This window comes from Octodon degus, unplaced genomic scaffold (assembly GCF_000260255.1).
Source record: "Octodon degus isolate 3935 unplaced genomic scaffold, OctDeg1.0 scaffold00335, whole genome shotgun sequence".
In the NCBI taxonomy this organism is placed as follows: domain Eukaryota; kingdom Metazoa; phylum Chordata; class Mammalia; order Rodentia; family Octodontidae; genus Octodon; species Octodon degus.
In genome coordinates, this window is record NW_004524911.1 from 669,452 (window position 1) to 694,158 (window position 24,707).

Genomic DNA, 24,707 nt, shown 5'->3' on the forward strand with positions numbered 1-24,707 from the left:
TCTTCTTTTCTTTCTTTCTTTCTTTCTTTCTTTCTTTCTTTCTTTCTTTCTTTCTTTCTTTCTTTCTTTCTTTCTTTTTTTTCCTTCCTTCCTTCCTTCCTTCCTTCCTTCCTTCCTTCCTTCCTTCCTTCCTTCCTTCCTTCCTTCTTTGATACAGGGTCTCACAAAGCAGTTCAGACATGTAGTGATCCTCCTGTCTCCACTTCCCCAGTGCTGGGATTACAGGCATCCGGGCTACCACGCCCACCCGGTTTGGTGGTAGCCTGCCCGGTTTCGGTGGCCCGCTCAGCATGGGGCCAGCACAGCATGTGGTAGCAGGGATCAAACCTGGGTCCTTCTGCTTGCCAGGTAGGCACTTAGATGCCGAGCTGTCTCTGCAGCCACCCTTTCTCATTTACTAGATAACTTTCTTGTTCTTCTCTGAATTGTTGAATCATGTAATCTCTCAATTTTAAATGGGTTGTATGTCGTTTTCTTATTGATTTCTGGGAGATGATACAGACAGAAACTAACAATTTCATCTGATCTCTGGTTAGCAGAGATTTTATCTCCTGGTCTGTTGTTTATGTTTTAACTTTTGTGCAGAGTATCTTTCTTCACATCCACACAGAGACGGGGTCTCATGATATTATCTCTCCTGCCTCAGCCTCCTGAGTCCTGGGATTTCAGGCACTTGTCACCCCATCTAGTATAGAAGGTTTAAATTTTAATGTCACCAAAATTATTCTATTTTATGGTTTCCGTTTTGTTTGTTGTTGGTTAATTTTTTTTAGCTAGGATCTCACTATATTGTCCAGGCTGGCCTTATACTCTTGAGCTCAAATAACGCTCTTACCTGAGCTTCTAGACTAGCCGCACAAGTGTGTACCCTCACAGTGCGCTTGGCTTCTGGAAATCATGCTCTGAAAGACCTTCATCACTTTAAGAATATTCTAGATTTTCTTGTGGTACTTTTACAGTTGTCTTTTTTGTATTTTTTTTTTTTTGTACAAGAGGGTCTGATTTATTTCACTTAAGAATGTTCTTTTTAAAAATTTTTTTATTAATTTTATTGAGAAACAAATAGCAATGAGTTTAAAAACAGGTTAGTAGGACAGTTACAATAATTAATACATTGCATATTGTTGTCTTTGTAGTGGTTATTCACAGTACAGGATGCAGACATGATATCTTGTCCAAACACTATTAGTACAAATCTTTCTTCTCATTGAACTAAGAGAAAGTATATCTATCCTATTTTGTATATACACATACAAAATGGTCCTTCATTTGTATCCCCCTTTTTTGTTTAGTTTTGTCAGAGATGGTGTATTTGTTTTTGTATGAGGTAGGGATTCAATTTAAGATTTTTCATAAATAGGTAGCCAATAGTCACATTCCAATTACTGACTCCTCACTGATCTGAAGCATCTTTATCATAAATTAACTCCCCATGTGAACATATGCATTTGTTTCTAAATTATTTTGCTCCACTTATGTATTTCTCTGTTTCTTTGAGGACATAACATTTGTTTCTTTCTTTTTTTTTTTTTTTTTTTTTGCAGAACCGGGGATTGAACTCAGGCCCTTGTGCTTGCCAGGGAAGCACTTATTCTACTGAGCCATCTCCCCGGCCCCTGAGGACATAACATTTGTAACTACTGCAACTTTAGGGTAAGTTTTTGTACCTAATAGGGCATGTACTTCATTATTCTTATCATTTAAATTTTTCTTAGTAATTTATGGACATGTACTCTTCCAAATGAACTTTAAAATATAATTGTTTAATATGCAGTGTGTTATTTGTTGAAACTGTACTTCCGATTTGATTTGAAACTGTCCCATTGCTATCTGTTTATCAATAAAATTTTGAAGAAAAAAAGATAAATAAATTCAGCTTCACAAAAAAAATATAATTGTTTAATTCCCAAATAAAATACTCTTTTTTTTTTTTTTTGGCGTTGAGGGCATGGTGGTAACTAAGAATCAAAGCCAGGGGTACACTACCATTGAGCTATACTCCAGCTCCTTTAATTTTTTTATTTCAAGATAGGGTCTCATGAGGTTGCCTAGGCTGGCCCTGAAAATTTCCTCCCCAAACCACCATACCCAGACCCACTGAAATTTTAATGTAAAATGCATTGAACTTTTTGAGCAAATTGGGATAAAATATCTTTTTGTTTTTAATGTTGAGCCTGCCTAACCATGAACAGGACATGAGCATTGATATACTCATCTTATAGCCTTCACTGAAATTTTTAGCTTTCTATAGAAAAGTTTCACATTTCTTACAAATGCCTAGGGACTCTGCAGGGGTTTTTGGTTGTTGTTTTGGTTGTGGCTAGTGTTCTTGTACATGGTACTGTGCCTTCAGTAAGTGCTCTTCCACTGAGCTACATCTTCAGACCTCTTTATTTTGATTTTGAGATAGGGTCTTGCTACACTGTCTGGGCTGAGCTCAAACTTGTGATCCTCCTGCCTTCACCTCCTGAGTAGCTGAGATTACAGGCATGGGCTACAACATGTAGCTCAAGTATGTTTTTTAACTATTTATTGCTGGTATTCAGAGAAGCTAATGGTTTGGACACATACTTATTTTGTTCTATCCATCCCACTCAATATTTCTTATTAATTGTAATCATTTTCATTTTATCTGATTATCTATTTTTCACTATAATTCCAATAGGACTCATTTATTCAAACTCCAAAGAATACAAAACTAAATGAAGACTGTTTTAGTAAAAAGAAATGACATATGGTAAAGATAGCAAAAGTAACCAAAGAAGCAGGACTGTGGTCACCCATTGGGAAGATGGAGAGGTGTCACAGAGGGGCCATCTGGACACCCTAAGGACTGCCCAATGGCCTCTTACATCTTTTCACGAGGACATCTCTTTGAGTACATATTATCTTAAAGTAATACTAATTTTTTTTAGGGGGTGCTGCAAGGAATTTGAACACAGAGCCTGTGCACTGAGCTATATCCCTGGCCATTTTTTAAAAAATGTTTAACTTTGAGACAGTATCTCACAAAGTTGCTAAATTGCTCAGACTGGGCCTGAACATGCAGTCTTCCTGCTTTAGCCTCCCAGAGCGCTGGGGTTGCGTGTGTGTGTGTGACCACATCTAGTCTCTTTCTGATATTAATGCCACTGTTTTCTTTTCAAAATCCCATTGGTTAAACCTCCAGAAATCCTGGAGTGATGGCACACACCTGTAATGTAATCCCAGATACAGGATCAACTCTGGAAAGCTGAGGCAGGAAGAACACAGGTTTGAGGTCAAGTCGGCCAATATACAGAGACTTTATCTCAAGAAGCAAAACAAAATGTCTAGAAAAATTATTGGCTAAATAATGGTGATAGAAGTTACTCTTATTTTCTTCCTAAAATGTATGTAGGGCTTCACAGTTATATTTGATTATTGTATTTGGTTTCTTTCTTTTTCTTTTTTTCTTTTTTTTTTTTTTGTATTTAGGACAGGGTTTACAGGGTCTCACTATGTAGATCAGAGTCTTTACTGATCCTTCTGTTTTCAGCCTCTCAAGTGCTGGGATTACAGGCATGCGCCACCACGCCCAGTCTCAATCACGTCTCACCGTGCCATGGGGGCAGGGCCGGCACAGCACACTAGGGATTGAACCAGGTCCCTGTGTCTGCCTAAGCAGGTGGTTTAATCTGCTGAGCTATCTGGCTGGCCCTGTATTTGGTTTCTGATAACAATTCTTTACCAAGTTATTATGTTTTTGCTGATTCCTAGTTTTCTCTGTTAGTTATCTATTGCTGTGTAACAAATTACACCATTATAGCAAATCATTTGCTTTCTATTATTAATTTGTGTTTTCTATACTAATTACTCTATTTTCTTTTACTTTTTTTCTACCTTATTGAATGGAATAATTAGTTCACTTAATTCAACCTGTCTTGTTCTCCAATAAAACCAATGAAGACTATAAATTTTTCTTTGGAACTGCTATAGCCATATCCCATAGGTTTTCATACACATAGTACTCTTATTAATGTCATTTATTCTAAATAGTCTATAAATTTCATCCTTATTTCTTCTTTAATGCAAGATTTTTGCTTTTTTGGGGGGGAGTTGGAGGGTCTCACTATATAGTTCAAACTAACATTGAACTCAACAATGTAGCCCAGGTTAGCCTCAAACTTAGCAATCCTCCTGCCTTGGCCTTCTCAGTGCTGGAACTTTTAAATGTGGGTAGAGCCTAGCTTTTTTGAGGTTGCAGTTCATACTTCCTTTTGTTGTATTTAAATTAGAAGATGTAAGATATGTTTTCTAATTAACTTAGAAGTAATGTTCCCTATAGGTGTGGACAGATTCTTTGCTCTGCCTGAACACCTTTCCCTACCTAACTGGAAAACTCCCAGTCACCCTTAAGAACTGCTCAGATGTCACATATTCTAGGACCAAACACTCCTGCTTTGGGGGAAAGTCTCCAGGAAAGGATAAACTACAAATGGATTCCAATGGTCTCCTTTTATTTCCTGACCTGATCGCTCAAGCATTCTCCTCAGACACTCGAACACCCATTCCACAGTCACACTAGGGGCTAAGGGACATGGGGGAGGGGTCTGGAAATGATACTGCATATTTGTCTGGGAGGGAAAGGGATTGGAGGAGGAATGAGTCTAGCTCTTACCTGCTCTCTGTCAGCCTGCCTGAGGGGGTAAGCTTCATGGAGTCAAGGACCTGAGTAGGACAGCAATACTGGTGTAGAGTATGAGACGCTGTGGACCTGAGAGACAGCAAGAGACAGAAAGAGAGAAAAAGAGGGGGGGAGGAAAGGCAAGGTGGGAAATGGGGATAAGGAGGTGAATTAATGGGGGAAGGGGGATGGCAGTTGGAAGGAAGGGAGGATGGGGAATGGAAGAGGAGGGAGAAGATGATATGGAAGAGAGGAAGACAGGAAAGGAGGGAGGGATGGATGGAGGGAGGAAGGTAAAGAAGGGAGAAAAGGAAGGGAGAGGAAGAGGAAGGAAAGGAGGAAAGGAAGGAAAGGAAGGAAAGGAAGGAAGGAAGGAAGGAAGGAAGGAAGGAAGGAAGGAAGGAAGGAAAAAAGAAAAAAAAAACCACAGTCAAGAAAGAGAGGACGGCACTGGAACCACAAACAGAACACAACGACAACAGGGGGCAGCAGAGACAAAAGAGCCGGGCTGGGCCTCCTGTGTTCCAGGTGACTCCGTGGGGACCTGGGCCACTGAGAGACACTGGGACACCACAGCAAGGAAGGGGTAAAGGAGCCCTCCTCACACCAGACGCCACATGGGTAGGGAGGAGGGGCGGAGAAAGGGAAGATGAAAGAGAGAGGGAAAAGATGTCTGAGGGAAGCTCTTCTTACAAAAGAGCCATCACAGGAAGGAAGAAAGGATAGAGGGGGGAAGGGCTGTGGCCCCAAAGAGGGGAAAGAACATGGGGGCAGGGAGGACACTGAAGGAGCAGAGAGCAGAGGAGAGAGCAAGAAACCGCGAGAGACAGGAAAGAGAAAGAGGAAGACAGAGAAGGGTGACAAAAGACACAGAGAAAGGACAGGTAGGGAGAGGCAGAGAAAGCCAGAGCAGAGGAGGGGTGAGGGAGGAGGAGACTGACAAGGTCTCAGTGGTCTTGGTGACAGGAGAGAACTCAGGGCTGATTGGGCAGGTGGAGCCCAGGCAAGGCAGAGGACAGGGTGGCTCCGAGCAGTCTTTTAGTCTTTTTGTTCTTTCTTTCTTTCTTTCTTTCTTTCTTTCTTTCTTTCTTTCTTTTTTTTTTTTTTTTGAGACAGGGTCTCCCTATTCAGTCCAGGCTGGCCTTGAACTCACTACGTAGCCCAGGCTGGCCTTGAACATGTGGTGATCCTCCTGCCTCAGCCTCCTGAGTGCCGGGATTATGGGCCTGCGCCACCGCCCTTGGCTCAAGTAAGCAGGAATCTTGTTTCTAAGGCCAGTGCTGCACCCCTTACCCCACAGCAGGGCCCATACCAGCACCACCCCCCACTGCTCCCCCTTGTGCAGGGTCCAAAGGCCCCTCTATTCCTGCTTTCCAAGATTAAAGTCCAGGGACTGGCATAAGGGAGAAAGGACAGTAAAGAGTGAAGGAGGCCAGGTCCCTCTGCACTGCCCTGCACAGTGCAGCTGCTGGGGCCGCGGCGGTTGGCCAGAGCCAGGACCAGCTGGAAGTGGAGTCCACCCGTCCAGGTCAGCCATTCCCTGTTTCCAACACCCTGAAGGCAGGTTGTGGCCTGAGCCTGGCCATTTAAGAGCCCAAAAAAGTCAGGAAGGGCTAGGGCTACAGGCCAGGCCAAGCCACTCTCTCACTTGCAGCAAATTAGAAAATGCCCAACTCTTAAAACTTTATGAAGAATCTTTGAGATTTCTTATCTGAGACTCTCGAGGAACTGACATCATCACAGAGACTATTGCTCATGTGCCAGTCACCCACCTACTGCTCTGACTCGCTATCCCATTGAGTCGAGACTCAGACTCTCAGGTTGCTGGAACATTGGTACCAGGGTATCTCAGCAGCTGGAGCAGCTTAGCCCTGCAATGCTGTGCGTGCCAGGCTGGTGTGCCAAGGCAGCTGCCAAGCTTACTCCTCCCAGGCCACAGACTGGGGGTGGGGTGCTCTGGGCCCAAGGGGCCTTACAGAGTTGGGCACCCAGATGCCATGGGTTTGTCCACTCAAGCCAGCTCCCTCCCAGCCAAAGGCCTCCAAAAGTCCAAGAGGGAGTCAGGAACCAGGAAGCCAGGAGGCTGCTGAATCAGCAGCTCAGGGAGTGGTTCCAGGTCTGGGAAGGAAGGGAGGGGGTCAGGCTGTGGAGCCCACATTCCTACCTGCTGCTCTTCCTGGGGGGCTCCATGAGTTCTGGACCTGTCCCAAGGGCAGGCCCCTGGCCTGTGGATACCTCCACTGCGTCACCACCTCCTCCTCCCCACCCCTTCCCTTAAAGGAGGAACCGAGGAGGCGGGGCCAGGCCTGCTAGGCGGCAAGCCAGGCTGCAACTGGAAACTTTGCTCCTTCCCTGCTCTCCCAGGAGGGCTGGGAACTCCTCTTAAGAGGAAGCGGCTCTACAGCCCACAGTTATTCCTCAGGGTCAAACCTCCAGCTGGGCCCCCTATGTCCAGCTTCACTAGAATCTCCCAAAGTGCCCTGACAAGTTTGTGTCACCAGGCCTCTTCTCTTGCAGATGCAGAGAAAGTTGAAATGGAAAGAGGTTGAGTGCTATCAGCAGAACCCCAAGATTAAGACCTGGTTTGGCCATGCACAAATCTGGAATCTGTCTCCTCAGCCACATCACTGCTTAATGAACAAAGAAATCCTTCAATAGATTTTCTCAGATGTTCATTTCAGCAGTTATGGGCTATGTTTAGGAGGTGTGCTTGGACACCTCACATCAAGTAAAATTTGAATTACCTATTTTGAGGATATCAACATGGAGGGCCTGTCCAACATTTCTTACCAATGCAAAAAGTTCTTACCCTTTTCTGGACTTTTCTAGACTGGCCAAGAAAATGTTCTCTGAAGAGAAAAGCATAAATCAGAAGACATGCCACACATAATCAACAGGCTGTTCCCTCAAGGAGAATGCCCAGCCTGATTCTACAGATGGGGCATTTGAGGCCTGGAGAAGAGTAGAGTCTCCATAAGTTTATAAAGTTCTGTTCAGACTAGGATCCTAGCATTCTGACTTCCTGCCTGCAACAGCCACCTCTCTTTCCTCTATACAAATGGCACCGGAGAAAGGAGAGAAGCATTAGGGTCTGAAGGATACTAGTCTCTTACAGAGGACCACACTTCCAGTTCAGAGCACCCTGTTCTTTTCAAGTACCTGAGGCCAGGCCCCTGGCTGTTCTGAGCAGGAGGCGGCCCGGGAGGAGTCAGATGCCCAGTGATCTAGAAGGAACAGGAGCTGAAAGACAACAGGCAAGCCTTCCTGCCTTCCTGCCAGGGCAGCTAGTTCTTCTCAAGAAAGCCAAGAGAATGAGGCTCTCCAGACCACCCCAGGGTTGGCATCTGTGAGCCCCCTGTGGCTGCCTCTCCCTCTGCTTATTCCCAAAAGCTCTGGCCTTCCAGTCTCTGGCCTCAGCCCTGACTTGTTTACTCTCACTGAGAATTTCTCCAAGCTCTTGCAGCAGGTTCACCTTGAACCCATTTGCAGTTATCACACTATGATCAGGGTGGCCCAGACCTTCCTCTTAGCCTTGCAGGAAGCAACAGAAAGCTAATGCTGTGTGACCTGATGAAGCAAAGAATGTACACTCTGGTGCCTGGCAGAGCTGGGGACAAGTCTACCCATAGAATGGGAGTGGCAATTCCCACCTCCCAGGTACCTGTCAGGATGCACATGAGCAGTCTTGAGCCTGAGGGCTCCCTTCTCCTAGGGAGGTGGGGAGAACCATGCGAAGCCTGTTTGTTGCAGGGAGAGAACTCTACGAAGTATCCCTTAATCTGGAGCCACTTTAAGTACTCAAACATATCTGACTGAGCATGTTGTATAAATGCATAGTGTAGCCAACTAGGGTCTAAAGGGGAAAGGGAATTAAAGGGGAAGAACATGACCCAGGCATAGGCACTGGTGTGCGTGGCTTCTTACAAGTAGTGTGGACTAGGTGCTGGATAGAGCAGAAACTAAGAGTAGACAATGTCCAGGTCTCAGGGAGCTTATAGGCAAGTGAGAGGAGACTGTCATTCACCTACTAATAGAATTAAACTGAACCAGGAGAGAACATGCTTGAAAGACTAAAGAACCTGGGCAAAAGCTGTGAAGTACTATTTCTGGGAACTGCAAAGGGGCCGATGCAGCCAAGTGAAATATGCAAAGGGAAGATAAGTAATACTGGAGAGATAGGTGGGGCCCAATTATGCAAAGCCTTGAAGGCCACAATAAGGGTTTCCTTATGTATACTGAGAGCATTTCAGAAGCCCGTAGCTCATAGCTCGGCATGAAAGAGGTACCTCTGAAGCCCCTGCACTTGTATGAAAAAATACTACCTTCCAATTTTCACTGGATCCCCACATGGGCTTGTGATCCCAATAGTAAGGAAGCTTCTCACCCAAGATCCCGTGCACTAAGTGCCCAGCAGTTGAGCTAGTGGCAGGCATCCATCCGCCTTCTGTGTGCTAGCCCACCTCCCACCTCGAGCTAGTCACAGTCTTCCCCTATTGGCAGACTGCACCCCACCCAGACAGAAATGCATGCAAGTCTACCCCATGCCTTGCCATCACCTGTGTTTTCCCTCTGAGCCCCAACAGTCACCTCCCTGCCTGGCCAGCTCCTCTCTGTTCTTCAAAAGTCAGCTAGAGGTAGTGCCCCCTCCGAAACAGCTGTGACTCCACTCAGCCAGGACAGGTCAATTCTTTGATGTCCTTCCCTCTTCTTTTCCTCCAGCCAGCTTCTCTTGACACTGTTCACAGCTTGTGGCCTTTTCTTGGCCCAGAGTTCTGTGAGGAAAGGGGCAGTGTCTTGTTCATCTCAGTGTCACTAGCACCCAGCACAGGGCCCTGGTCTCGTATGTTGTGGGGGGGACCATGACACTGAGGTGGAGGCTGCAAGCTGGGCCAGTGGACACCAGATGGCACAGAGGCCACTGGATTCCCGCACTGATGCAGACCAGGACCACCTAGAGGCACCCCAGGGCCAGGCATGCCTCCATCACTAAGAGCCTAGAAAGTATAGAAACTCTGCTGCTTTGTTCTGCAGTGACTTAGCTCTGGGTCCACCACTTCCAGCCTCCCAGTGTGCTTCTGCCCCCTTTCCAAACACTTTCTCATGACAGCCCACCTCACTGCACATATTACTTTAGTTCCTCACAAATGCAGGTGCCAAACACCTTTCCCACAGGTTTGGCCTGCATCAATGTATACTTCACCTCACCCCACCTCTTCTCGCCCCTCCTTGGGCTCACTTCCACTCATCCTCTAAGCCTCATCTTGGACTTTAGCTTGGAGAGGCCTCCCTGACCCTCAGGCTGAGAGGCTCGGTTAGGCATACTTCTGTAGTGCCTCATGGCAACCTATATTTCCCTTATAATTGTGGATAATTGTCTTTTTCCTGACCAGTGGGTTCCATCTACATAGGAACCATCACTCTGTCATTCACCATCCTACTAACTGCACTGTATCAACTGGCACTTTGTACTCAACACATTGTCCGTGAATGAAGGAAGAGATGGAGGGATGGACAGATGGATGACTTCAGGCAAGTCACTTTACCCCTCTAGGAGTCTCTCTCCCTAACTGAAAATCACCCCTACCTGGCAGAGTGGCAACAAGGATTAGAGATAATGTGTGAACTAGGGGTGGTGGTGCACATCTATAGTTCCAGCACTCAGGAGGCTGAGGCAGGAGGATTGCCCTGAGTTTAAGGAGAGCCCGGACTACACAGTGAGTTCAAGACTGGCCTAAACTGCATAAGAAGACCCTGTCTCAAAGAAAATAAAAGTTACTGTGTGTCAAGTGCTTTCCAAAATACAGTAAACATTTTCTGAAGCAAAGCAATGATTAATATTTGGAACAATAAAAACAAAAGAGGAGGAGGAGTTGAAGACGACTCTGCCCTGAGCCTGGGATCATCTCTCCCTCTTAGATTTACCATTTATATACAGAACTGGCTTTTCCAGTAATAATAAAAGGACAATTTTTCTTAAAAATAACAACATCATCTGTTATATGCCAGGCCAGAAACAGGAGGCCCCCGAGAAGATGGTGCAGAGTCTGTAGTCTCAGCCAGAGGAGGAGAGCTGAGAGCTTGGGCATCGCCCTTACGTCGGAAGACCAGTTATTACTGGAACAGCTGGTTCGTGACTCTTTACTCAGAGGTGAAAACTCATCTAAGGGGTCATTAATTCCCTCTGTAATTAATGTAAAAACTGCAGGGTTTGTATTAATGGAAAAGTAAGCTCAAGCGTCAAGCTGATAATATTGATAATGTGCTCTTGTAATTATATTCTACAAATAACTATAAATTCAGTCACTGCCCTAATAAAATAGAAAAACTCCTGAAGCAACTAAGAACTTGGTAGCAACCATCAGAAGCATTAGGCCAATTGTTCTGAGGCTATGAAAATCACCACAAACGGGTAGCAAAGGTAAATTCACTGTGTATTTAAGATGTTTCAGCATAAAATAAGGGGGGAGAAGCAGTGGTAGAGCATGTGGCCCGGGGTTCAGTTTCCAGGACTAAAACTAACTAACTAACTAACTAACTAAATAAATAAATAAATAATTGGAAAGTTTTAGATAAAACAGCATATTTGATAAAGCACTTGGCCATGGCAGTGCATATCTGTAATCCCAGCACTCTAGGAGGCTAAAGCAGAGGCTTGGCAAGTTGGAGCCTAGCCTGGCCAATTTAGTGGAAGTGTCCCAAAATAAAAATAAAAAAGGGCTGGGGATGTAGCTCAGTGCAAATGTCCTGGGTTGAAGCCCCACATGTAGGGGTGGGGCAGGGAGTGTGGAACTTGAAAACATAGTAATAAAAGGCAAAAGATTCCTATGATCCGAAAAGAAACCAGAGTATGTATCTATCTTCCTTCCTCCCTTTCTTGTTTTCATTTTTGTTTATTCGTCCTTCCTTCCTTTTTTCTTTTTTTTTTTTTTTTGGTCACTGGGGATTGTACTCAGGGCCTTATGCATTTAGGCAAGCACTTACCCACTGAGCTACATCTCCAGGCCCTGAAAATAGCAGTAAACAAAGGCTGTCTTGCAATAGACTACGAGCCATAAGCGCTTCCCTGGCAAGTGCAAGGCCCTGAGTTCAATCCCCGGTTCCGAAAAAAAAAAAAAAAAAAAAAAAAAAAAAAAAAAAAAAAGACTACGAGCCAATACTTGGCAAATGGGCAAACTTGGATTCATAGGCTCTGAACAGAATAGCCCCCAGGCCCTAACCTCATTTGTACGTGCATAAAAACTGTTTACAGTTGAAGAAACACTAAGCACCGAATATTTTACCTTTCTACCCTTACTCACTTCTAAGAGGATGACTTCAACCTACATCTAGCTCCTTGTTTCTTGTGTTATCGCAGGCTAGAAAGAATCACTGCAATCAGATGGGGGTAGACCAAAAGCTGGAAGGTCACATAGCTTCCAGGTCATGGCCATGTTAGCTGCACGGTAGCAGAGACAGAGCCAGTCCAGAGAGAGAAATCAGGAAAAAGGGAATGTCAGGGACCATGAAGCTGTGAGAAATGGATAGAAATGAGATATGTATTCAGGAAAGCGAGAGTCATCTTAGCTCTTGACTTCCTGATCCTGCTCCCAGTTGGCAAGAGGCCTGGCTATACCTCATTTACTGTTCTCAGATTTTGTAGGATGTAACCTCACAACAGTCCATCCCTCTCCTTATTCTTGAGCTAGTTTGATTGGACTTCTGTTCCCTGCAACAAAATGTACCCAGACTAAGACAAGTGAAAATTAGAACTATAAGCACAGGGTTTGCATAAGTAGAAACACACAAAGAACACTTATGCTGGGAGAGGTGAATGGAATTATAGGATATTTGATTTGTTTATCCCAAAAGCTTTCTCATTTCCTGACACTTCCTACTACAGCAACACACTACAGCCATGCACTCACACACACTGACATGCAGTGACATACAGAGACAAATACAGCAGACACCTCAACGTGTCAGCATGCAACAATGCCTCAGCGCTTTTCCCAGCCACGCTGACACAAAGCCTCCCCTACATGCAGCGATGCACACCAACACACATGAACACAGTGACACTGCCCGTAAGGCTCAGGGAGGAGTCAGAGCTTCACTGGGCTCTGCGCAGCCTCCTTCTCCAGCTGCCAAGTGACTCATCCCTGGGGCTGCTAATTAAAGCCAGGACAGAGGAGACAGAGGCAAGGGGAGGGTAAGAGAGGGAAAGGCAAGTTTATTTTGGTGTCAGCCAGGCACTCAGCCAACTTAGGGGTCACCCAATTTTTGGGGCTGGGCCAGGTGGGGGCAGGAGAATACAAAAAGGGAAGGAGACTAGGAACCTTTTGCCCCTTCTTGTCCCTCTAGAGCTTCCTGGAAAGGTACCTCCTTTGGGAGAATTACCCCAGTTCCTTCTCTTTCCCTCCTCTTCCGTCCAGCTGTGACAATCCAGCTCAACTCCTCTAGACCCTTGTTCATACACACTGACTGTCTACCTCGCTGTTACACTCTCATCTGGGCTTGCCAGAGCTGGCTCATTTGTGGGTGTAGCAACCCCAGACTGGGAGTGCCCCACAGGAAGGGAGCCCAGTTGTTTGCTTCTGTCCCCCCAATGGTTACCCCCACATAAGTCTGCTATGCAGGGAATGTATGGCTGGGTTAATCCCAGGTTGGCATGGTGATCGCCAATCTGACAGTATGGATTACTATCTTAATTCTACTATGTAGTAAATTATTTTGGCTCTCTAAACCTTAGTTTCCTGATCTTCAAATGACAGGAATATATTCACTATAGGATCACTGTGAAGACAAATGAGAAACAGATAAAGTCCCCAATGTGGTGCCTGGCATAGGGCAGCTTTCGCCATTATATAGCAAGCGCTGCTGCCGTTGTTGGCCATGATCCATCAGACCCCACCTCAGGCCTGGGGCAGCAACAGTTACAGAACTCAATTCCCAACTGGGCTGTACTACATAGTATCTGCGGGACCTTGGGCAAATCCCATACGTTCCCAGAGTGTTGTCTCACGTGCACAATGGGGCTTTGCAATATGACATCATAAATGTACTGTAAAGATTGGAATCTGGCCAACATCCTATGTGGCCTGGCTCTTAGAAGCAGCTCAAGAAATTATAGCAGTGATTCCTAAGGATAGCAGGAAGTGCTCAGGCCTTTAGAGCCAGAGAAGTCTTGGAAGAAAGAAGCAGTCGGGATGAGGGTAGCCAGAGCAGGCTTTCCAGAGTGGACAGGACTAGAGTTGGGACCCCAGAACCAGAGAACATTTGGCAGGTAGTAAGTGAGAAGGTCCTAGGCAAAGGGAGCAGGATGAATGGAGAGCTTGGGCAGGGGGAGCAGCAGGACTGAACTAAACAGGATGTGGAATGGGAAGGAAGAACTGGACACAGATGGGGCAGCTCTGGGGACTGATGGCATCTTACACATGTGACTGGCAGAGCCACAAAAAGGTTGTGAGGTCTTGGCGATCCAAGACTGCCAGGAGGTCAAAACAAACAAGAATCTTTGAGATTATCTAATCCAAACTCCAGTTGGACAGATGGGGGCACTGAGGCCCAGAGTAGGAGGCCTCCTCTGGGAACAGAGCCAGCAGTGGCTCCTCCTCCCACTTCATCTCCTGATGCAGTGGCTCCCGTTGCCATGGGGACGTCCCTGGCTCTGCGGGTGTCAGTGGCTCCCCCACCTCTTCCCTCCTTCCCTAGCAACAGGCCAACTCCTCCAGCTTTCAGCCTTGCGTGCCTAGCAACCCCAGGCTGATCCCCAGGGTGCCTGAGTTCCAGCCTGACCCTCTCTCCCAGCAGTGCCTAGAGGTCTGGACTCCCTTATCTCTTGGTGAGAGGATCAATGAGGCTGCTGCAGCTCCTATCTGTCTTCAAGTTCCAGACTTCTGTATGTTTTTGAAGTTTAGCTCTGTGGCATTTGACTGGATTTTGTCAGGGGAGGGCCGAGGACATTACAATTTGTTGAGGCACCATTTTATCAGGAGCACTGTTTTAAGTTTCCTCATCAACTCAAAAGACAGAACTATCGTTGCTATTTTATCAAAGAGAAACTAAGGATCCGAGAAGTTAAGTGACTACAAAGAGCAAACAGCTAGGAAGCAGGCTCTACTGATCTTTGTGACCTTGAGCCATGAGTGGCCTTTCTCTGGACCTTGGCTTAAGGTGCCTTTAGGTCTGACAACTTGTGGACCTACAGGACTCCACGTACGTACCTCTGTCGCTCTCCCCATCACCAGCTGCTCAGCTTTAATTAACCTCCGCACCACCTATGGCACCCAGAGGTAGACGCCATCGGGCCTGGACCCTGCCACTCCCTGCTGCTCAGTTTGCACAGCAGCCGAGGTCTAGTCCCTCTCAGCATTTCTTTTATTCCCCTAATCCATTGACACACACACACACACACACACACACACACACACTCACTCATGTACATGTTTTTATGGGGTGAGGAAACGGGTTCTAAAGGACAGCTTTGTGCAGTCACATAACTGCAGTGGAGAGCAACCTTATTAAAAATGAAGTCCCAAGCCTCTAAAATTTGTCCTTTTTTATACTACAGAGCTTTGCTTCTCTAACTTTCCTTAGTTCCCCATTAGTGGTAGAACGTATCCATGACCCAGCCCTGACCAGCACGCTGAACTTCTCTTCAGTTTTAGCTTAATCTATTCTCCCCAGTTTGAGAAGCCACCCCTCACTTTCCTATAAGCTGACATCGCCTCTAGGGATGCCCTTCTGTGAAGGCAGCCCTGCACAGTCCAGCTTAAACACTGCCTGACCCTGACCCCTAGCTGGAATGGACTGGAGAATTGACATCTAGGGCCTGAGAATGTTCTCAGGGGGCACCATCCAGTAATGGCACCATGTTAAAAGCTCTTCCCACCAGGTTTCCAAGGTCTTACCTCCTATGTGCTACGCTTCCGGCCTTTCTCACAGCCCAAGTTTGACCCTTACTCCCTTGCCTGCTGAATCCTCCAGGATCCTATAGACTTTTTGACTGTGGGCCCAGATGACTCTCAGGAAGCAAGTCTGAATAAAATCAGCACTGGCTTCAGAACCAAAGAGTCTGAGATATGAATCTGAGACATGCCACCCTGCCCATTGCTCTTCCTTAGGACAAGCACTGACCCTCTCAGAACCTCCTTTTCCTCATCTGTAAACCAGGGCTCATAATCCAGGCTTAATAAGGCTACTGTGAACATTAAATAAGATCATATTCAGAGTTCTTAGAATGTGAGGAATCAATGCTAATTGCTATGATTACTAATATTAGGATGAAGATGAGGATGATTATTACTATCTTCAAGGCTTTAAGAGCTCCCTTGGTGACAGAGTAGGCGGGGCTCTGGGCTTGTTGCCAGAGAGACCTGGGTTTGAATTCTGGCTCAGCTATATATTACTTGTACAGCTGCAGGTAAAACCCATAACTATGCTAAGCCTTAGTTTCCTCAACTGTAAAACAATGATGATAAGGCCAGCCCAGGTTCCACCTACAGTGTCACTGGGAGGATCAAACAAAAGAAAGTCCCTGACAACTTCTGTAAGTTGTAAAGGCCTAACATATGTCATCATATGACTTATGATTATGGTCATTATTAAGTAACCTGAACTTTAGGGCCCAAGAACTCCCTGATGGGAGAGGTGAGAACTCGAAATGCCTTCAATCTGGGTTCTTAACAAGTAGCAGGCACATCATCAGGGCTGCCTGCTGGGGCCCTAGGCTCAGGGTCAACCCAGGTTGCCTTTCTCCGAGCCCACAGTGGGACATGAGATCCATGTCCTTTGCTAAACAAGTACTTTCTGAAGTGCTAGGACAAGCTGTGCTTGTGCCATGCTCCTTGGCTGCATGCTGGGACTAATTATGTCTCATCATACACCCCTGCCTGGCCCTGGGGCTGACTCTGTCCATCACCCTCCACTTGCTTAATGCTGGCCTCAGTATGCATCCAACCCACATCCCTGACCTTGGCTCTGGGCAGCAGTGTGTTCACACCAGATCCCCTGTTACAGATGCTAGCACAGAATGTGTCTCATTATATACCTCTTTCTTTTCTTTTTTTCTGAAGTACTAGACATTGAACCCACTAGAGCTTCTCTTGTGCACGCCAAATAAGTGTTCTATCACTGAAGTCTATCTCCAGTCCTGTTTAGTTTTTGAGACAGGGTCTTGCTAAGTTGCCCAGGCTACACTCAAACTTGCCATCCTCCAACCCTGGCCTCCCAGGTAGCTGGGATTACAGGTATGTGCCAACCACACCCAGCTGATTATATTCCTCTGTGTGCTTGCATCTTGTGCCCCCAGCCCATCTCCACTGTCTAAGATAGGACCTATGCTGCTGCACATGGTTGGGGAGGCTATGGACCACCCAGAGGGCAGAGACAAGGGCTAATGCCCTACCTGAGCATCACTCACCAAGCTGGGAAGCCCGGTAAGCATGGCCCAGAGGAAAAGGAAATTTTTTCCAGTTGATTCATTCAAAAGGGATGCCCTTGAAAGGGGGGACTTTCTTCCACTCTGTACAAAGGTGCCAGCCATATACACTTGTGGCAGCCTTGGCTGGGACTGACCATCTCCATCCTGGGCCTCTGCTTCCCAGGCCCAGCCCATTGCAGAGCCTATCCCATAGTCCCAGCCTGGACACCAAGTCTGACTGGGTCCTCCCCTGAGTCCTTCATCATTTCTGTATAGCCCTTATACTTGACACTTCTACCTTCATGAGGCTCCCGATGGTTGAAGGCCAAGTTCTTGTCTCTGCTCCAGTTTTAGCTCTGCCTCTCCCAAGCAGGTGATCAATCATGCCTTTAAAACTTACTCAAACTTTAACCAAGAGCATAAGAAATATGTTTACTTGTCACCACCATATATATTTCTAATGTCTAGTATATGTCACATCCAAAGTCCATCCAAATTCTATTTCTCATAGCTGGCACAGTTTAGTGTAGAACAAGAATATCAGCAAAGAAAGTCCAGCATCCATGTTCCCGCTTCTCCTCAGAGAAGGTGGAAAAAAGTCCTAGGTCCAGAGCTGACCTCTCCAGACACAGGCTTTCACATCTGGCCAGCTCCTATGAGGCCCTGTGGTATTCAGTTAAGTCCCCGAGTCAGCTAAGGCCAGAAAGGCTTAAGAACAGACTTCAACCTGTACCTACCCCTGCCATGTTCATCCTGCTGTCCCTGCTCCACTCCATATCCACCCCTGACCCCAATGGGAAAAGAACTGTAAAATCAGTCCCTACGCAGTTCATGGAAAAGTAACAAACCAGAGACTCCCACCCAGGCTCTGCCCCATGTCCTAATGAAGTAAAGAAAAGAGGTACTGACCTGACTGTTCTGGAATTCTCACCATCAGATCTGAAAGGGAAACAGAGAAAAAAACCAACACCATCAGAATATGCTGTCTTCTTCCTTTTTTCTGCCCTGAACAGTGGCCTTGAGGCCTAACATACACTGTGATAATGAGAGGAAGGGTATTTCATTCCTGCAGGGACAATAGCAAGTGCAAAGGCTATGATATGGTGAGTCCCTGGACAACTGAAGAAGCAGCGAGGGGGGCAGGGTGCCTGGGGCAGAGTGAGCAGGACAGGGACAGTTAGGAGTGAGGTCAAAGAGGTACCAGTGGGGCCCAATGGGTCACAGTGAGGAGTGCGGCTCTCTTGGGAGTGGCCTGACAAGTAGCCAGCAGCCGTGAGAAGGGGAAAAGCCTGAGCTGTAAACACAGAGTGACCTAAGCTGACCCACAGGCTCTAACACTTACCAGCCCTGGGACCTGCGGAAGTCACTTCACCTTTGTGAGTGTGAGTGTGAGCGTCAGTCTCCCCACTTGTAACATGAGGCCAATCCTTGTAGAACTGTTGGGATAATTAAGCCCTCTGGAACCCAGTCAACAAATACCAGGTATTATTAACAACATAGAAGAGGCTTTGCCAATTACCTAGTCCAACCTGCTTATTTTCCAGATGAAGAAGATGAAGCTGAGAGGGTAAATGAGTCAGCTGCTGGGCTCCTTTCTACTATATGAGTCTGCCTTCTTCATCATGAGGCTCTTCAGAGCGGAAGGGAGGGCAAGAGAAGAGAATGGACTGGGGACAGCTCTGAGGGAAGTGAGGAAATGAGTGAAATACAAACCACCCTCCTCCCCTCTGGCTGCTCTTCCCTGGAAAACCATGCAAATACCTGTGTGTGTGCACCCATGTATGTGTACATGTGCTGGTGTGTGTGCATACAGACTTGGGTAAGGACACTTAGGACAGGGGAACTGATATGCTGAGGGCAGGGAATGGCAAGGAGGGCCAGGGACCTTAGAAGTGGGAGAGTGTGGGAAGCAGCTTCCTCTTTCCCCTTGTTGTCTTCTTCCTCCCTCTGAACCCTACCCCTCTCCCAAGTGGCCAGAAAGGACACAAAGATGAGCACATCATATGCTCTGTCTTTGGCTAGGAGAGCCAAGATGTCATCTTAGCAGCAGGAGGGTCAATGTATATCTACTCTGAGCGCCAAGTGACAAAGGAACACACAGGGCAGGGAGGTGGAGCTCGAGAAAGAGCCATTTTTTTCAAAGAGAGGAGGTCCCATCATCAAAATGGGACAGGTAAGTGACAGCGTGTTGGGTGGGTAGAGTTCTTCTAACTCAACAACTCATGAGCCACATAATCCTGGGAAAGTTACCTCATCATGTGGAATCTTGGATTTTTCACTTGTAAAAGGAACAGGGGTAAGGGCATTGGCATGAATCCTTCCCTTTCTGGAGTGGCTTTTCAGCACATGGTACATACTCAACTGATGACAATGGTACCAACCTATAGCATTTTCAGCCCCCTAAAAAATCATAAGACCAAGCTAGGAGCACATTAGCACATTTATTAAAACTTTCTTTCTTTCTTTTTTTCCATAATTTTATTGAGAAACAAATAGCAATGAAACAGTTTCAAATCAAGTTGGTAGGACAGTTTCAATAATTAACACATTGCATACTCTCTTCCCAGTGGTTATTTGCTGTACAAGATGCAGACATGATATCCTATTTACAAATACTATTAGAACAAATCCCTCTATTCACGAAGAGAATGTAATTATATTTCTTTCTTTCTTTTTTTTTTTGTACCAGGAGTTGAACTCAGGACCTTGTGCTTTCCAGGCAGGCGCTATGCTGCTGAGCCATCTTGCCAGCCCTTAACACTTTCTATGTCACTATGAAGCAGTAAAATTGCTTCTAAGGCCTAGCTCAATTATTCGCAGGTACCAGGTCTAAGGGGCTTCAAGGAAACCCCACTACCTACAGAATGGAGGCCAAGCTACTCTATCTCTCTCCTGTAAACTAACCCTTTACCCTAGGCAGGCTGGTCTTCTCACCACTCACCCAGCCACCCTCAACCCCAGAACACACTGATTGAGCATATCACATCCCAGGCCCTGACATGGCAAGACACTTACAGACTGGTCATTTGTCCACATCCACTTATGTAATGTATAGATATATAATCACCTTCATCATCACCACCACCAACACGAACACTCACTGAGCACCTACTATGTATCAAGCGGAATGTTAGGCTCCCTTCATACATGATCTCCTTTGATTCTCCTAAATGAGAATTATCCAATTTTAAGATGATGCAACTGAGACTCAGAGAGGCTGAAATGGCCTTATGTCTAAGGCCACACAGTAGAGAAGCTTACAGTGAACCTCAAGTTCAGGCTCACTCCACACCATGCAGTAATGTACCATGGCTCAGAGCTGGGCTCATCCATACTTCTAGGGTGAGTTCTCTCAGCTTCATCCCCCAACACTGAGCCAGAGGTACTTACAGACCCTTCTCTTCAACTCCTATTTCTTCTGCGATTGCCAGCCAGCTAGTTCTGCTCCCAACACATTTCTAGATGGTACCTTACAGTCCTCAAGATGGCAGTGAATGGGGAAAGAGCTTCAAGCATGGTTCAGAATGTATTAGCCAGTTCTCCTCATTGTCAATCATTTTGGACAGGTTTGAAGGAACAATGCATCTTTTTAAAAAACTTTTATGCATTTGGTTGTTTCAAGGTCTCACTACACAGCTCAGACTCATGGTGGTCCTCCTGCCTTCAGCCTCTCCAGCACTGGGATTGCAGGTGTGCACCTCCATGCTTGGACTCTGGCTGGCTCAGCCTGCCCTGGGGGCAGAGCTTGGGAAGCATGTGATGGGGGCAATTGAACCTCAGTCCCTGTGTTTGCCTAAGCTTGCCTAAGCAGGTGCTTTAGTCTGCTGAACTATCTCATTAGTCCAAGGGACAATGCATCTTATGACCCTCAATGCGGGAGTATGGCACAACCTCTGGGATCTATCACTTTTGTGGCATTGAGCATGGAACTCAGGGCCTCAAGTAACTTAGGCAAGTACTCTACCACTGAGCTATACTCCCTGCCTGATCTATCACTCCTTATGCATTTAGTAATGATTCACAGACAGCAATCATTAATGCAGTGCTATCTTATGCTTCTTTATGGGGTAATGCCCCGCCCAAATGGTCAACCTAACTTTACTTCATGGAGCTTGACCAACATTCTTCCGGGAGGCCATACATACTGGTAGAAAGAAGCTGGGTTCTGTTAAGGCTCATTCCCTAACTTTCAGTGTAAACTTGGAAAGTCCCCTCTCTCTGTTTTCTTTCTTCCCCCCTCTCTCTGGCCCTCAGTTTTTCATCTTTAAGATAATGGAGCCACATTAGTTGAATTCCAAGCAATCTTTAATCCTTAAAATATTCAGTGTTTACAGAAACGCAAAGTTTACCTCTCTTTATCAACTAGATTAATCTGTATACATGTAGAGGAAAGTCCCAGGGACCAGGCGCCTCCTTCCCCATCATCCAGATCGGTATGAGATCACAGCTTTTCCTGTCCTTCTGCACAGGCTTGTCTTAACAAAAGGCCATTTAGGACCACAAGATTCTCAAACTATTTGGTTATGCCAATTCATATCATCAGTAGTGATGCTCAAAAAATAGTGGCGATATTTTGTGAACCAAAAACTTGGGCATGTACTCTTAAGATTTTGATGTTGTAGCTCTCAAGTATAAGAGGCCATCTCGAAGGTGGGAGAATAAATGGAAGAATATCAAAACTTCCCAAACCTTTTGGGGAACTTATAGGAACAACACAGCAGAATGACTACAAAGAGTGAAAGCCCCAGCTAGGCATGGTGGCACATATCTGTAATCCCGGCACTCGGGCGAGTGGACGGGAAATTTGCAAATTCAAGCCAAGCCTGGGCAACTTAGCAAGAAGACCCTTTCTCAAGATAAAAAAATAAAATAAAAGAGCTGGGGATGGAGCTCAGTGTGAAGGCCTTGGATTCAAGTCCCAGTGCCACAAAAATGAAAGAAGAAAGGGAGGGAAAAGGCTTGGAAAAGAAAGGAAAAGAAGGGAGAGAAAGGCATGGGAGAGGAGGGAAGGGAAGGATCAGGGTCCTCAAGTTGCCACAACTGGAGTTTTCTGCCCTTCAGAGCAGGATTCCCTGCCTCCTGTTTTGATCCTCCAAGAAGCCATGTATAAGCATATAAGCATCACTGAGGGAACGATATGGTGCATCTCCCCAAGAACCTGGAATTAGGCACGTGAAGTTGTTCTCTGAAAACTAAACTAGGGTTGGGGAGATGGCTCAGTGGAATAAGTGCTTCCCTGGCAAGCGCAAGGGCCTGAGTTCAATCCTCGGTTCTGAAAAAAAAAAAAAAAAAGAAAAAGAAAAAGAAAACTAAACTAATTGAGCAACAGAATGCATCAGAAATGAGATATGAAGTCACCTGACTTAGCCTCAAGCTAGTATTGGAATATTTCTAAAAGATCATGTGTTCAAGGCCAAGGGTATTGCTCAGTGGTAGAGCACCTGCCTAACATACACGAGGCTCTGGGTCCCATCCCCAGCACTGTGCGTGCGCACGGGCGCGTGCGCACACACACACACACACAATTTTAAAAATCCTATCCTACAGAAAAGAAGCTGGAAGTAGAGTTTTGAAGAAATTAGGCTTGACCCTTGAAGGGCAGCTGTGACCAGGACGGCTCATAGAAGCATCCTGAAGCAAAACAGATTCCCTGGCTCATGAACCCTACAGATCTCACTAAAACCCGAGAAGCAGCCCTAGGGCAGCCAGGCACCTTTACTCCCCCAAAGTCACTTTGTCTAACTACAAGTGTTTTTTTTTTTTAACAAAAAAATTTAATTTAATTTTTAATTTTAATTTTTTTTAAATATTTATTTATTTTTATTTATTACATTTATTTATTGTGTGTGTGTGTGGCCAGCTCAGCCCACCAGGGGGCGGGTCTGGCTGGCATGTGGTGCTGGGGATCGAACCGCGGTCCCTGTGCTTTGCCAAGCTTGTTTCAAGTAGGTGCTTTAGACCACTGAGCCATCTCTCCAGCCCTACAAGTGTTTTTAATGGACAAACTTTTCTTGCTCAGACTGCTACAGGACCATTCTTTTTTTTAAGGTTTTTTTTGTTTTGTTTTTTGTTTTTTGTTTTTGTTTTTGTTTTTGTGCAGGGTCTCACCACACAGCTCCGACTTATAGTGATCCTCCTGATTTCTGCCTCCCTAGTGCTGGGATTATAGGCATGCACCACCACACCCACACACCATTGCCGGCTCAGTGTGCCCGGGGATGGGAACAGAACGGTGCGACAGCCGGGGAGATGGCTCAGTAGGATAAGCGCTTGACTGGAAAACGCAAGGATCTGAGTTCAATCCCCGGTTCCACCAAAAAAAAAAAAAAAAAAAAAAAAACAAAAAAAAAAACCTAGGATTTTTTAGGGCCAGGGAGATGGCTCAGTAGAATAAGCACTTGCCTGGCAAGCACAAGGGCCTGAGTTCAATCCCTGGTTCCGTTTAAAAAAAAAAAAAGTAAGGTGTCAGAACGGTGCGACATGAGGTGCCAGGAATCAAACCCTGGCCCCTGCACTTACCTAAGCAAGTGCTTAGTCCATTGAACAATACTGCTAGCCCTACAGGACCATTCTTTTTTTAAAATTTTATTTTATTCCTACAGGACCATTCTAAAGCACACATCCATTGATATAGTCTCCTACTTTGAACATTTTAATAATTTTCCCCATGGAACTTCCCACTGATCAGGCCCTGCCTCTCTGAAGCTCTAAATCTCATGCCGCCCTCTCGCCTACCTTTTGAGCACACCTAGTATTTGCTACCTGGAATGTGCTTGCCCCTCTTTATGTTTTTAAAATGATTTTGAACTTTATTGAATACATGGGCATTTTTAAAAACTCAGATTGTGAAAAGCTCTTAACACAAATAAGTCTCTTTTGCAAGGCTTTTACTTCTTTTTTTTTCTAAATTGACTTTCATATTTCTAAAGTATATGCTTGTGTCACTAATCTACTTCTGGCATAGTCTTGTGAAGCCTTTTTAAATTTTCATACGGAAGTGATACATGTCTATAGATAAAAATTTTATTAGTTACCAAAGTTATAACAAAAACCATAATTCTTCGCTCTATTCCTCCTCACCCCCAACTCTCATTCTTAAAGGCAATCCCTTTACAACTCTTTTCACTGATTTTCAATATCTGTCTTTGTTTCTAAAGAACACATACATCCTTCTATTTCTTGATTTTGTTTTCTGTCTTTTTGAGACAGGGTCTCACTATGTAGTCCAGGCTGGCCTTAAATTATTTGGCCCATGATGTCTTTGAACTCAGGGCAATTCTCTCGCCTCAGTCTCCTAAATTCTGGGATTACAGATGAGCACCACTATTACCAGCCAGGTTTCTATAATATGCTCTGAATCCCTACTATCCTGTAAAAGGGTATCTCTTATACTGCTACCTCCATGCACACTTAACATCTGTTTTACCTGCATTACTGCTCAGTGACCATTTTCATCCATTCTAGTTGCTATACAGGTGCACATGGGCCCTCCTCTCATTCCTATCCAAAAGTTTGGATTAAATCAATGGTGATGGTTCACACTATAATTACTGCATAGATGCTAATGCTGTACTGGTTAGGTATCCTTTATCTGAAATGCTTGATAGCAGAAGTATGTTGGATTTCTATTCATTCAGATTTTAGAACATTTGTATATATACA

At 45.5% G+C, this 24,707-nt stretch overlaps 1 protein-coding gene across 3 annotated transcripts in view; it reads right to left on the minus strand.

The window, feature by feature from the left end:
* Window positions 1-24,707, minus strand: part of Iqsec2 (IQ motif and Sec7 domain 2) — an 87,911-nt gene that overhangs the window by 40,760 nt on the left and 22,444 nt on the right. Inside the window, exons 1-2 of one of the 3 annotated variants that reach the window (XM_004647892.2) lie at window positions 6,810-6,938; window positions 4,640-4,735 (exon numbers count right to left, since the gene is read on the minus strand). In XM_004647892.2, coding sequence (XP_004647949.1) covers window positions 4,640-4,735; window positions 6,810-6,835 — 122 coding nt within the window. In that variant the 5' untranslated portion in view covers window positions 6,836-6,938. Of the gene's footprint in view, window positions 1-4,639; window positions 4,736-6,809; window positions 6,939-17,954; window positions 17,985-24,707 lie in introns of those variants that run through there. The other 2 variants (XM_023708160.1, XM_004647889.2) reach the window with 2 other exon arrangements.